This window comes from Phaenicophaeus curvirostris, chromosome 29 (assembly GCF_032191515.1).
Source record: "Phaenicophaeus curvirostris isolate KB17595 chromosome 29, BPBGC_Pcur_1.0, whole genome shotgun sequence".
NCBI classification, from domain to species: domain Eukaryota; kingdom Metazoa; phylum Chordata; class Aves; order Cuculiformes; family Cuculidae; genus Phaenicophaeus; species Phaenicophaeus curvirostris.
Window position 1 is genome coordinate 3,799,061 of NC_091420.1, and position 13,113 is coordinate 3,812,173.

The following is a 13,113-nucleotide window of genomic DNA, read 5'->3' on the forward strand; positions in this document are numbered from 1 at the left end:
GACCAGCGCGGGTGGGAGGCAGCTCTGGCTCGTGTCCCGTCTCCCCCAGCGCTGCCGGCCCCGCGACCACTCACCGAAGGGAAATAAACCTGCGAAGCGCAGAGAGCAGAGCCCCCGCGCAGTCTGACTCCGTTAGCAGCTGGCACAGCTCATTAGCGGGTTCCAAATAAAAACCTCTCCAGCAGCTGGAGGAAGTAATTGGTTTAGGGCTGGAACACATTCATTTTTGCCTGGGAGCAGCTCTCCCGCTAAGACAGGGATTCGGCAGCGTCTCTCCCGCTCCGCACTGACAGCGGCTTCTCCTCCTTCCCCATTTCACATCGCAGAGGCTCCGCGTCCCCGCAGGGCTGCGATGCCTCCTGCTAATTGAAGGAGCGTTGGGTTTGGTGGGCCCGGCAGGCAGGCGCAGCCGCCACGCGCGGCAGGGATGGGGCTCGGCCCGGTGCTGGAAGGAAAAGCAGCTGTGTGGGAACAGGCCTGGCCGGCGCGAGGGACCTCAGACTCCCAGAGTCCGAGTCTGAATCAGCAGCTGGATGCTCCCCGTAAGCCGACACTTTGCTGTGAAGGGGCAGGAGGATCCTTCCAAGAGCAGAAAGCAGGACTGAGCTCCTCGGGAGCATCATCCTGGCGGAGCTTTGCTCTCAGGGAAATGCTAAAACCATCCAGGTTGAGCCAAAAGCTCAAGTGTTGGTGCCAGCAACACAGTCCAGGCAGGAAATTCCTTCACCAACACCCACCGGCTCCAAAGACCGGGCACTGCTCCTGCCCCAAACGCTTCCATCCCCCTATTCCTCCAGGACTCCCCGTGTCCCAGAGCGGAACAGCCCTTCCCGGCCAGCGTGGCCTCAGCGAACAGCGTCGCGTGCAGACGACACGCTTGGCGCTCCGATCAGGGCTGCTTTATTGCAAAAGTGCTGAAACGGGAGCCGGTGGGAATCCAGGACTGGAAAAAAAACATCCCTGCCTGCCGTGCTGAGGCCAGAGGAACCCCGAACAGGGGAGAATCAGGCTCTCACGCAGCAGGGGCTGCAGGGCCCAACGCCGGCTGAATCCCAGCGTTTGTGAGGATAAGGAGCGGGGATGGAGCAGCCCATCCCAGAGCCCCGGGACCGCGGGAAGCGCAGGGTCCCGTGGCTGGGGCAGCACGCGGCCGGCACCCAACACCCATTCCCCTCCCAGGTGCCGGCGTTGGCTGCTCCCGGCCCCGCACGAGCTGCCTCAATGGAGACGCTTGTCCTGCTCTGGGCCTACACACGGCCAGGCGGCCGTCCCGAGCCCACTCGGACCTGCCGGGACACAGATCAGGCATTGTCTCACCCTTGGGGACAGAGCAGAGCAAAGAAACGCCCTGGAGTTTGCCTGGAAGAGGGGAAGCAGCGCTCTGCGAGCGACTGAACGTGCCCAGATCGCTTGTGAGTTTGTGCCAGGCGGCCCTCGGGCGTTCGGCATGGCAAGAGGCGGCCCGGCCCCCCACCACGAAGGGCTCAGCACATCGACTACGAAAAAGCAGCGCTGATCGTCCAGGGAATCACAAGGAGGGGAAGAACCCCTTCCCCGCAGATTGATCCTTACTCAGGAGCCTGTGCTACCACCTCCCTCTCCACCACAGCTTGAGGTGGGCTAGGACGGAGCAAATCTTCCAGGAGAAGGGAGGCCACGGACAGGGAGGCGCCTTCACATCGCTGCGAGGCTGGCAGAGGAGAGCAGGGTCAGGATCAGGACCAGCACTCCGGACTGGTTGACCTGGGGGATCTTGAACCCCTTCCCCAAGTCCCAGGCCTGCAGAGAGAAGAGAAACAGCAGGGTTAGTCCAAGCAGCACCAGTTTCCTCAACTTAATTAGCATCCCAAAATGTCCGTGCAGAGACTCGCAGCGCCCTGAGCTGGCTACGGCTGCTCTGTTGGCCCCACGGCGTCTCCCCAAGCGAGCCAGGGCTCAGCTGGCTGCACAGCCGGCCTCGAGGATCTGGGGAGGGGGCTCCCCTCACAGCACACGGCTGGCTGCCCACCCCAGTGGCTCAGCCAGGCACCTCCCGGCTCTCTGACACAAGCAGGTACAGGACACAGCATCCCACAGCCCTCCAGTCCCGTTTCCACACTGGGAACACCGGAGGCTGCCAGCGCCGCAGCGCGAGCCCACGTCTGCAGCTTTGCACGTGACGCTCCCCCCGCCTGGAGCAGAAGGATCGTGTCACGCTCCAGGCCAGCTGCCTCTGCGGTTTGCTGCCGTAGCACCTATCTGAGCTGCAGAAAACATAAATCAGCTGCAAAAAGCAGCACGTCCTGTGCCGCTCCCAGCATTGAACTTTCCAGCTTCCCCCCCTCTCCATCAGACGCAGGGAGTTTGGCTGAGCAGAGCGGCTTGTTCCTCACTTTATCGCAGAGAAAACATCACAGGTTAGTTTCTTTGCCGGCAGCGCTGTCTCCAATCCGCCACTCATCAAACACTACAAAGTGCTGGGGAGATCACAGCATCGCGACTGCGTGACGAGGGCGAGATAATGAGCAGCGGGTGGCAGCTCCGCAGGGAGCCTGCGGCTCTGCAGACGCATCCCTAGCTCCCGGCCCCGAGGAGACACACGGATGCTTCTTCCAGCTGCGCCGCCCGGTGAGGCACCAGCGGCTTTGCCACTCGGATGTACCCAAAAATAGCACCGAGATGCCGAGGCGCTGGAGGTGACCGATTCCCATCTCCAAGGGCACCTTCCCAGCAGCCGCAGCTGCTTCCCTTCCCTCACCCCCCGGCCCCTCTGGTACTCACAAGGTGCCGGATCCCATTCCAGGTGTGGTAGGTGAAGGGGAAAGCCAGAGCGAACTTAGCGGAGTAGATAAGCGCAGGGCCCAGGCTGAGGGACTTCACCATGGCCAGGTAGTGGGGAAACTGTTCGGGCAGCAGCAGAGCAGCCAGGCCGAAGAGCGAGACTCCTGAGAAAGACAGAGCCCGCAGGTCAGGCCCGTGGAAGCGTTTCTGACCCCTCACTGCCCACAGAGCCCCCAGCCCCTGCATCCCTGGCTCGGTGACACAGCTTGAACCGCCACCAGCCCCTGCAGCCTGGAAGGAAGAGGGAGAAGGGCCCTGCAGCAATGCCGGTTGCACCGTGACAACATGTTCTGAGGTGCCAAGGATTCGAAGCCAGGCAGCAGCACCCCAGGTCCTGCACCAGGGTTACATTCCTCATGCAACACCCAAGGATCAAGCCGGCCCAGACTCAAGGCAGCTTCTCCTCCCTTTTCCAGGCCAAGAGGGTTTCTCCAGATGGTGCTGCCAAAAGAATAGGAACGATGGCAGCCAACTGTCAGCCGCGTCACCGTTCCCGCTCCGCTCAATAGCGCCTGATTACGCTGCAGCTCGAGCACCTCGGCCGAGCCCAGCGCCAGCAGCACGAGCCACCAGCTGCTTCCTCGCTGCGCCACTCCTCTCCTCAAGGGCCTTTGTGCTCGCCCGGCATCAAGTGCAGGAAGTCAACGGCTGCAGTAATTACAGGCCTTGACGGAGAGGAGCCGAACGCTTCCCCTCCTCCTCCCGGCTCTGAGCTGTGCTCAGCAGGAGCGAGGTCCCACCGCGCTCAGCCAGGGATGATTTCCCCTCTGGCAGAGGCTGATGGACCGGAGCAAGCAGGATGGGGCACATCCCAAGCTCCTGGAGATGAAATCCCAAAGCTTTCCGTCCAGCTTTCACAGCTGCCGTGCGATGCCCCGGATTCGTACAGAGAGCAGGACACGCAGCTGCCCCGACGGAGCCGGCTGGGCTGGCAAGGATCGTGCAGGCAAAGTCACCTTGCCGGGCTCGGAGCAGGGCAGAGCTGGGAGCAGCGCCAAGCCCTCACCGGGCTCTGCCCTGTGGATACAGGAGCAGGAGGGCACAGGGGAGCCCGCTGCCCAACTCCTACGCTGCTCATGCTCGCTCTGAACAAACGGGGAGAGAAGCCCCTTCCTGCTGCCGTGAGCAGCATCCCTGGAAATCAAACAGCCTTTCAGCTGGAGTCCAATCGCTCACACCATGTGATTCAGAGGGATTTCACCAGTTTTGATGCTGGTGCCACCCTCTCCCCTGCTGGGATACCTGGGAAAGCAGCAGCCGCTCCCGGGAAGCTGAAAAACTCCACCTGTGCTAAGGAAAATCCTCAGAGCTCTGCCTGCCCAAGGGACCCTCCCTCACACAGGGTCCCCGTGAACCAGCGGAGAGGGGCTGAGATCCAGGCAGCAGATCCGCCTGCTCCCGGGCGTGGGAGGCTCCAGGAAAGCAGCCAGGCCGGGTTAAGGCTCCCAAGGCTTTGGAAGCGCCACTGCCTTCGCAGGACCTGAACGCAGCACAAGGGGACGTGGGCCAGAGGAACGGGGATGGGGAGACATTCAGGGGAGGGAGAAGGTGAATCCTGTGCCAAAGCGAGGAGATAAAGGGAAGGGAACGTCCGTCTCGAGTCACGGCTCCGAACCAGAGGGGTCTCCCCTCCCGTGGCCCCCGGGAGATGCACGCACCTAGGCTGAGCGCCACGCCGGTGCCGCGGTGCGTGATGGACATCGCCATGGGCAGGGACCACCTGGAAAACAAGCACCGCGTCAGCAGAGCCAGGCTGGACACCAGCAGGGCTCAGCCGGCAACACGCAGCCCCTGCTCCCAGGCTGCTTGGAGTTATTCAAGGAATCCAGTCCGAGTGAGAGAGGAGAGACGGGGGAATGTGCAGAGGCAGCTTGGGAATGGCAAACGCCACTGGCACGGGTTTGGGAAGGGGCAGGGCATCTGCTGAGGAAGCTTACAGGGAGAACTGCCACGCTCCCACAGGGATAAGACACTGGGATAAAGGAGAGAGCCTGGAAAGGTGTTTGGGTGGCCCTGCGGGAGCTGCCACCAGTCCGCGGAGGGACCCCAAGAGTCCTGTGTGGCCTCCTGCCTCTGCCCCGGCTCTGGAGTGGGAAGGTCTGAGCAGCACAGCCGCTTTCTGCTGCTTCCCAAGCCAGAGGTGCCCCGCGGCACAGCACGAGGCTCCCCACCCTTCAGCAGCATCCGTATGGAAACGGCGCGTGCCAGCGGCTCCACGGGTCTGGGACTGATCCCGAGGGACAGAGCCAGGGCCCCAGTGCAGAGCTCTTACTTGTAAATGGTGACGTGAGGGGACAAGGGGCGGTTGGACTTGGTGTTCTTCTCCCAGAAGCGGGCCATCTCCTCCTTGGCGGTCGTTCCCATCGGGACAAGGCTGCAGGACAAGAGGAGACGGGAGGTGCGGAGCAAGGGGCAGCGTTTGCCCCCACCCAACCCGCTGGGACGGCTGCAGCAGCTCCTTCCCTGGGGGGACACGAGCTCCAGGCCAACCTTGACTGGAGCAGCACAAAGAGCGGCTCCAGCTGCGCAGGGACACAGCGAGGAGCGGATCGCTGCCAGCTTCCCGAGTGAATAACAATCACAGGCGGGATGATGGGAAGCGGCTGCGCTGGAATCCGCTCCACCAGCACAGCCTCCCCCGCCACCGCCGCCCAAATTAGGGTGTAAGATAGCAGATAACGCGTTCCGCAACGCTGATAACACGCAACCCGCTCTTCACTGCCACGGTAATTGCAGCCTGCACCTACTAAAGAGCTTGTAATTTAATGTTCCAAACATTACACAGCAATTAAACCTACAGCCTGATTTAGCAAGAGACAACGGTTTCTCCCAAGCCCCCAGCGGGAAGCAGGGGATGGAGCGGGCTCCGGTGGCTCCCAGCCCTCCCTGGGTGCAGAGCTGCCACCCCACGAGAGACCCCAGACCTCCAGGGCTCTCCTCCCACTGGCCAAAGCCACGGCCCTGGGCAACGTGTGGCCCCCATGGATCAGAATTAGGATGTGGTCAGAGCACACGCGTGCTCCGCAGCCTCAGACGGGATCCCACTGCTCCCAACAGAACCTCGGACTCACTGTCGCACGGAGAGGCCGGGGCCGAGCCGAGCCAGCAGGCATCGCCGACCGACGCATCTGGAAGAGAGGAGAGAGGATTTGTGAGCGCCAAACGCCTGGAAACACCCACGATCTGGGACGGGACGCAACTCGCCACTTCAGATCTTAAAATCAATGTGAACAAGGAGAGGATAGGAGCTGTTCCCTGACAAATGTCTCCTACGAAGCTCTCGGAGGCTCCGGGGATTCATTCCTCAGGACACTCAGTTAGAGCTCAGCTCTAACACCGTGTCCACAGGACAAACAGGGGCAGCAGCCCCGGCGTGCTCCTCTTTGCCAAGCTCCACTCTCCGCGGCCACGACAGAGAGATTCCCTCCCTTCTCCAAAGATCGTGTTCATGATGGCGCCTGCTGCTCATTAACCTCCGAGCAGCGGCAGGATGGGAGGGGAGAAAGGGGCTTTGTGGTTCCCTCTCTGCAGAGTGAGGGCAGGAACGGGGACTCTGGCACTCGGGGTCTCTCTCCAGGCCCAGCGCAGCCCCAGCGCTCCCAGACGTGGGCTGGAATCCACAGTGCCCGCTCCTCTCCGGGATGAAGCACGCGCTGCCCTTCCCAATGGCTCGGAGAGCGTGAGGCCGTGATGACGCCTGTAGCAGCAGGCAAATGCTGATCTGTGTCCGACACGAGCGCCTGTACCAGCACCTCCCGCTGCTCCGATGGAGCTCTGCTGCTCCTCACCCATCCCACAGCCGGCCCCGTGGACGCCACAGGAAAACCAGCTGGAGGTCAGCGCTCCAGGTGGGAATCCAAAACAAAAGCCGTTGTTATTCACCGCTCCCAGTTCCTGTGCAAATGATGTTTAGGATGTTTCCTTTCAAACTCCTGCCTGGCGCTCAAAGACTTGAAACGCTGCAGGTTTTTAGGAAGGCATCCCGGCTGGATGCACAAATCCTCGGCAAACACAGAATCATAGAATAGTTTGGGTTGGAAGATCATCCAGTTCCAACCTCTGCCAAGGGCAGGGACACCTCCCACTGCATCAGGGGCTCCAAGCCCCATCCAACCTGGCCTTGAACCCCTCCAGGGATGGGGCAGCCACCCCTGCTCTAGGCAACCTGTTCCAGGGCCTCCCCATTCTCATGGTGAAGAAATGCTTCCTTATGTCCAGTCTAAATCCATCCTTCTCCAGTTTATCCACATTACCTCTCATCCTATCACTCCAAGCCTTTGTGAACAGCCCCTCCCCTGCTTTCTTGGAGCCCCTTCAGGTACAGGTAGGTCGCTCTAAGGTCTCCTCGGAGCCTTCTCTTCCTCAGGCTGAACAACCCCACATCCCACGGCTGCTCCCACAACCCTGGGGTTTCAGCCCTTTCCCAACTCCGTGGAGAACCACCCGGTATAACCAGATGTGGAAAACCACCTCGTGTAACAGCACCGGCCGCACCCCCACAGCTCCGTGAGCTCTAGGGGGGGCCTCTCAAGAGTTGCTGGGATGGTTCTGGCACAGCACCCGCTCGGAGAGACAGATCTATAAAAACACCTCGGATTCCGCCCCAGGTTGCCAAACGAGGCGCGATTATAAATTCCGTTTCATCTGACAAGCGGAGGCAGAACCAGGGCGACGCTGTCAGGTGCAGGCGGCACCGCAGCCAGGCCCCCCCCCTCCATCCCATCCCTCCAGCGCCAAACAACCCCCACACAAAACAACCCGTGAGAACGTGACAGCTCCGACTGACAGAAAGAGAATAAATCACGGGAATTAAACCCAAACGCTGCCGCTGGGCTGACAGTGAAGGGGGGAGGGGAAGGGGGGGGCAGAGCCCTGGAGCCAGGGAAGGGGAGTCCCAGTCCTGGGGTCTCGAGAGGCGGACGGGGGGGTCAGAGCCCTGGGCCTGGAGGGGCAGAGCCCTAGAGCCAGGGAAGTGGGGGGGGTCCCAGTCCTGGGGCTGGGGAACAGTGGGGGGCAGAGCCCTGGGCCTGGGGGGTAGTTGCAGAGTCCTAGAGCCACGGAAGAGGGGGGGCCCCACTCCTGGGGTCTCAAGGCGGGGACAGAACCCTGAACTTGGGGGTCAGAGTCCCAGAGCCAGGGAAGAGGGGGAGGCCCCAGTCCTGCGGTCGCGGGGGGGGGTGGGACAGAGCCCCGGGGCTGGGGACTGGAGGCGGGGGGGGAGAGGTCGTCCCAGCCCCAGCCCCGGGGAGGAAGGAGTCCCGGGGCCGTGGGGGGGTGGGGGGTCCCGGCAGCGCCCCCCCCACCCCGTTACGCTCCCCCCGGAGTCACCTCAGCGCCAGCGCCGCCATCTTGGAGCACGGAGCACCGGAAGTGCCTGTGACGTCACTTCCGGTCGCTGATGTGTCTGACTCCCAGCTCATCCCCATCCCATCCTCATCCCTATCCTCATCCTCATCCTCCTCCTCCTCCTCATCCTCATCCCCATCCCCATCCTCATCCCCATCCTCATCCCCATCCCCATCCCCATCCTCATCCTCCTCCTCATCCCTATCCTCATCCTCATCCTCGTCCTCCTCCTCATCTCTGTCTTCATCCTCATCCCTATCCTCATCCTCGTCCCCATCCTCATCCTCGTCCTCGTCCTCATCCTTATCCCTCTTCTCATCCCTATCCCTATCCCTCTCCTCATCCTTATCCTCATCCCTATCCCTCTCCTCATCCTCATCCTCATCCTCATCCTCATCCTTATTCTCATTCTCATCCTATCCCCATCCCAATCCCATCCCATCCCCATCCTCACCCTCATCCCATCCCATCCCATCCCCATCCTTATCCTCATCCTATCCCAAACCCATCCCATCCCATCTCCTATCTCCCATCTCCCATCCCATCTCCCATCTCCCATCCCATCTCCTATCTCCCATCCCCATCCCATTCTCGCCCTCATCCCCTCCCACCCCACCCTGGCCCTGGCGCGGTTGCTGGCACTTTGGTGTCTCCGGCTGTGCCCCCCACGGGGATGGAGGAGCCCCTCATCCTGGGCACAGGTGCAAACATCCCCCACCACCTGCTCAAAGCTGTGTTTTCACCCCAAAACGGAGCCAGAGCAGAGGCTGCTGGGAACGCGCTTGGCCAGATCCGGCAGTGCCGGCCAGGAGCCCGGAGCCGGGATGGCACCGGAGGAGGAGGGGAGGTGCCGGGGGGCTGCGCTCAGCGCCAGACCCCAAGACCCACCAGGCAGGGCCGGGTGAGGACAGTGGCCGCGTGCCGGTGCCCTCCGGCTCCGCATTCCTGCCGCGCCGCCTCCGCGGTGAGCGGGAATGCGGCCGGACAAAGGGCGCAGTGTGCCCGGCCTCCTCGCCGCGTGCTTCCCCTCCTCGCCCATCGCCAAGCTAAATGTCCCCTTTCAGCCCTGGTCCCTGCGGCCCCCACCGCCCCGGCCCCCCGGCGCCCATTGGCCCGCGACGAGGGGCCGCCGGCCTCGCTTGGCACTGCCGGTTCTTAAACCTCGGCCCCGTCCCGCCGGCACCCTTCGGCACGCGGCCGGACCCGGCACCGCCAGCTGTCCATGCGGCTCGGAGCCGGCCGGTGACAGCAGCCACCATGTCGCAGGGCACCGGGGGCAGCGGCCGCCTCCTCCTCCTCCTCGCCGGGCTCCTCGCGGCGCTGGGTAAGCAGGTGACAGGGACCGCGGACGCCAGTCCCAATCCTGGGTGACGGTACCAGGGGCTCCAGACCCTCGGGAGGCATCCGGGGGGCTCCAGACCCTCAGGTGGCGTCTGTGGGGCTGGTGGCCACGCGCACCTCACTTTTGGGGACATCACCGGTGGTGGCACCGCTGCGGGGCCGATTCCACTGTCACCCCGTGCCGCACGGAGCGTCCCGGCACCAGCCCCATCCCTGGGGATGGCAGAGGGTGCCGGGTGCCATGGGGACGCTGGAGCAGAGGCTCTCAGGTGGCACAAGGAGCTGCTGTCCCACACCAGCTTCCTTCAGGGCCACCAGAAATATTTAGCGTCACTCCACGCCGGCGTGAGGACGCCGGGTGCCCCGTGGGGCTGATGGGTTTGTGCCCCCGGCAGGGCCGGCGTCGTCCATCCACGTCTACACACAGCGGGAGGTTCACGGCACCGTCGGCTCCCACGTCACCCTCTCCTGCAGCTTCTGGTCCAGCGAGTGGATCTCCGAGGACATCTCCATCACTTGGCACTTCCAAGCTGAGGGCTCCCGCGACAGCATCTCCGTAAGCGCCCGCCCTGCCGCAGGCCTGGCCCGGGGCGTTCCCGCAGCCGCCGTGACCCCCGGCGTCCGTCTGTCTGTCCCCACCGCTAGATATTCCACTACGCCAAGGGCCAGCCCTACATCGATGACGTGGGCACCTTCAAGGAGCGGATGGAGTGGGTGGGCAACCCCCACCGCAAGGACGGCTCCATCGTCATCCACAACCTGGACTACACCGACAACGGCACCTTCACCTGCGACGTCAAGAACCCTCCGGACATCGTCGGCAAATCCTCCCAGGTGACGCTCTACGTCTTCGAGAAAGGTACGGCCCCACCAGCCCCTTCCCGACGCTGTTCCTGCTGCCTTCGAGGCGCTGACGGCTCCCGCTGTCCCCGCAGTTCCCACCCGCTACGGCGTCGTGCTGGGCTCCATCGTGGGCGGCGCGCTGCTGCTGGTGGCCCTGGCCGTGGCCCTCGCCTACCTCGTCCGCTACTGCTGGCTGCGGCGGCAGGTGGCCCTGCAGCGACAGCTGAGGTGAGCCAAACCGCCCCGAAACCGCCCCGAAACGGGGCCAAACCCCCCGAAACGGAGCCGAACCACACTGAAACGGGGCCAAACTGCCCTGAAATGGGGCCAAAACGCCCCAAAATGGGGCTAAACCCCCCAAAATGGGGCCAAACCCCACCAAAATGGGGCCAAACCGCCCAGAAATGTGGCCAAACCACCCCAAAATGGGGCCAAAATGCCCCAAAATGGGGCTAAACCCCCCAAAATGGGGCCAAACCACTCCAAAACATTGCCAACTGCCCCAAAATGAGGCCAAAACCCCCGAAATGGGGCCAAACCACCCCAAAAGGGACCAAACCCCCTGAAATAGGGACAAATCGCCCCAAAATGGGGCTAAACCACCCCAAAACGTGGCCAAACCCCCCAAAACAGGGCTGAACTGCCCCAAAATGGAGCCAAACCACCCCAAAATGGGGCCAAAGCACACAAAAAGGGGCCAAACCCCCTGAAACAGGGCCAAACTGCCCCAAAATGGGGCCAAGCCACCCCAAAACGGGGCCAAACTGCCCAAAGCAGGGCTGAACTGCCCCGAAATGGGGCCAAACCGCCCCAAAATAGGGCCAAAGCACCCAAAAAGGGGCCAAACCCCCAAAAACAGGGCTGAACTGGCCCAAAATGGGGCCAAACTGCCCCGAAATGGGGCCAAACCACCCCAAAACGGGACGAAACCCCCCAAAACGGGGCCAAACCCCCCCAAAATGGGGCCAAACCCCCCCAAATGGGGCCGAACCCCCCCGGAACGGGTCTGCGTGCCGGGCCCAGGGAGCGGGTTCGTTCCCGAGCCGCCTTTTCCTCTCCCGGCTGGGATTTTAGCGCCATGGAGAAGGGGAAGCTGCAGCGATCGGCCAAGGAGGCGTCCAAGCGCGGGCGGCAGGTGAGCGCCGAGGGGCTGGGCGCCGGCCCCGGGGGGCGACGAGGGGCGCGAAGGCCTCTCTCCCGCTTCGGGGCGCGAGGAGAGGCCGCGGGGTTCTCGCCGCCGTGTCCCCGCAGGCGCCCGTGCTCTACGCCATGCTGGACCACGGCCGCGGCCCCAAGGCCGCCAGCGAGAAGAAGGCCAAGGGACCCGCCGGCGAGTCCCGCAAGGATAAGAAATAGCGGTTAGCGGGCAGGGAAGGTGCCGCGGGCGACGGGGCCGCTCGGCCCCCCAGGGTCGTGATGACCATCGAGATGGAGCTGCGAGGCGAGGCCGACGCCAGCGCCCGCCCGCCGCCCACCGCCCGCTCCCCGAGCCGGGGCAGCCTCAAGGGCGCCCTGAGGAGCATCCTCCACCCCAACGCGGGGCCCTGAGGCCGCACGGGACCCCGGCGAGGAGCGGGGTGTGGTCCTCGCCCCGGGTCCCCCGCCTTGGGGTCCCCCCCGGTGTCCCCCGACGCCCCGGTCGGCACCTTCCTCTGCGCAGCCGCCCTCCTGCCCGCCACGTGGCACACGCATCATTTCTTTTGTTTCTATTCGAAGACAAAACCACTGAATTTGGGGTCCGTCCCCCCCTGGGCGGCCGTGGTCCCCCCTCCCCAGGGACCGCGGGGTCCCTGCGGGACCGCGTCGCCCCCTCCCCACCGCCCCGATCCCATCCCTGGGAGGGTCCCTTTGCCCCCGTCACCCCCTTTTCTCTCCGTTTTCTCGTCTCGCCCCGCGACCGACCCCCGATGACGTCGCGAGGTGCCCCCCGCCCCGGCCCCTCCGTGCCCCCCGACCCCCGTTAACCCTCCCGCCCCGTAACCCCAGCTCCCCGGAGCCTCGTGGAGGAGGAGAGGCTTCGCCCAGCTGCCCAGCGCCCCGGAGCCGGGGCCCGCGCCCCACAAGGTTTTTCTATGCCCGTGTCCCCCCTCCCCATTAATAAAACTCACATCTCCCAGAGCTCGGTGCCCGCGCGAGGCTGGGGGGTCGCGGGGCGGCGGAGAACTTGGCAGCTCATTGCACTGGAGCCTCGCAGAGAGCGGGGCGGCTGCCGCCGTGCCTCAGTTTCCCCATCCTCCCACCCACCGTGGGGGCCCTGGGGCTGGGGGGCAGCTGGGGCGCTGGGCTGACTCCATACTGGGGCAAACTGGGAGCGCTCCCACCCCAGGACTGGGTGCCAGCCCCATCCCAGTCCCAGTCCCACAGTCCCCAGCTCCGTACTGGGGCAAACTGGGAGCTAAGCCTCCTGCTCAGACGAGGCTGGGATGCCCCCCCCGCCCCCCCCCCCCGGTCTATAATTATCTTTTCCCTAATAAGTCTGGAGCGAGCGGGGCTGCTCCCACCGGGGCTCCCTTGGGCTCTGCCCCCCCCCCTTGCCCCCCCGGTGCTGTTTTTCTTTCTATTTCTGCCTCTGGGCCCGGGCCCAGCCCCCCCGGGAGGGCAGGATCTGCCCCCCCAGCCCCCAGAAAACCCAAAAAACCCTTTTTTTTGCCCCCCCAAGAGCTTTTCTCTCCCTTACATCCCAAACCTGGGGCTTTTAGCGGTGGTTCCACCCCAGAGAGGGGGACACGGGGGTCCCAGAGGCTGGGGAGGGGGGTCCCAGAG

At 63.9% G+C, this 13,113-nt stretch overlaps 2 protein-coding genes across 2 annotated transcripts; one reads left to right on the forward strand and one right to left on the reverse strand.

The window, feature by feature from the left end:
- Nucleotides 1-884: 884 nt before the first annotated feature.
- SDHC (succinate dehydrogenase complex subunit C) lies at nucleotides 885-8,201 on the reverse strand. The gene is made up of 6 exons (XM_069878885.1): nucleotides 8,149-8,201; nucleotides 5,892-5,948; nucleotides 5,093-5,194; nucleotides 4,479-4,540; nucleotides 2,761-2,924; nucleotides 885-1,779 (listed from the first exon to the last, which is right to left on the reverse strand). Exons 1-6 carry the CDS (start codon nucleotides 8,166-8,168, stop codon nucleotides 1,675-1,677), a joined length of 510 nt encoding a protein of 169 aa, XP_069734986.1. The 5' UTR covers nucleotides 8,169-8,201; the 3' UTR covers nucleotides 885-1,674.
- Nucleotides 8,202-9,208: 1,007 nt separating this feature from the next.
- On the forward strand, nucleotides 9,209-12,462 carry MPZ (myelin protein zero). The gene is made up of 6 exons (XM_069878839.1): nucleotides 9,209-9,490; nucleotides 9,903-10,063; nucleotides 10,153-10,366; nucleotides 10,443-10,578; nucleotides 11,425-11,485; nucleotides 11,602-12,462. The coding sequence occupies exons 1-6, from the start codon at nucleotides 9,217-9,219 to the stop codon at nucleotides 11,704-11,706; spliced, it is 951 nt and encodes a 316-aa protein (XP_069734940.1). The 5' UTR covers nucleotides 9,209-9,216; the 3' UTR covers nucleotides 11,707-12,462.
- Nucleotides 12,463-13,113: the final 651 nt, after the last annotated feature.

Coding starts and splice junctions, on each gene's coding strand:
- SDHC (XM_069878885.1), bottom strand. CDS start 8,168: ATGGCGGCGCTGGCGCTGAG. Junction 5,195..5,891: donor CCCGGCCTCTCCGTGCGACA/GTGAGTCCGAGG, acceptor CTTGTCCTGCAG/CCTTGTCCCGATGGGAACGA. Junction 2,925..4,478: donor CGGCGTGGCGCTCAGCCTAG/GTGCGTGCATCT, acceptor TGTCTTTCTCAG/GAGTCTCGCTCTTCGGCCTG.
- MPZ (XM_069878839.1), top strand. CDS start 9,217: ATGTCCCCTTTCAGCCCTGGTCCCTGCGGCCCCCACCGCCCCGGCCCC. Junction 9,491..9,902: donor CGGGCTCCTCGCGGCGCTGG/GTAAGCAGGTGA, acceptor TGCCCCCGGCAG/GGCCGGCGTCGTCCATCCAC. Junction 11,486..11,601: donor CGTCCAAGCGCGGGCGGCAG/GTGAGCGCCGAG, acceptor GTGTCCCCGCAG/GCGCCCGTGCTCTACGCCAT.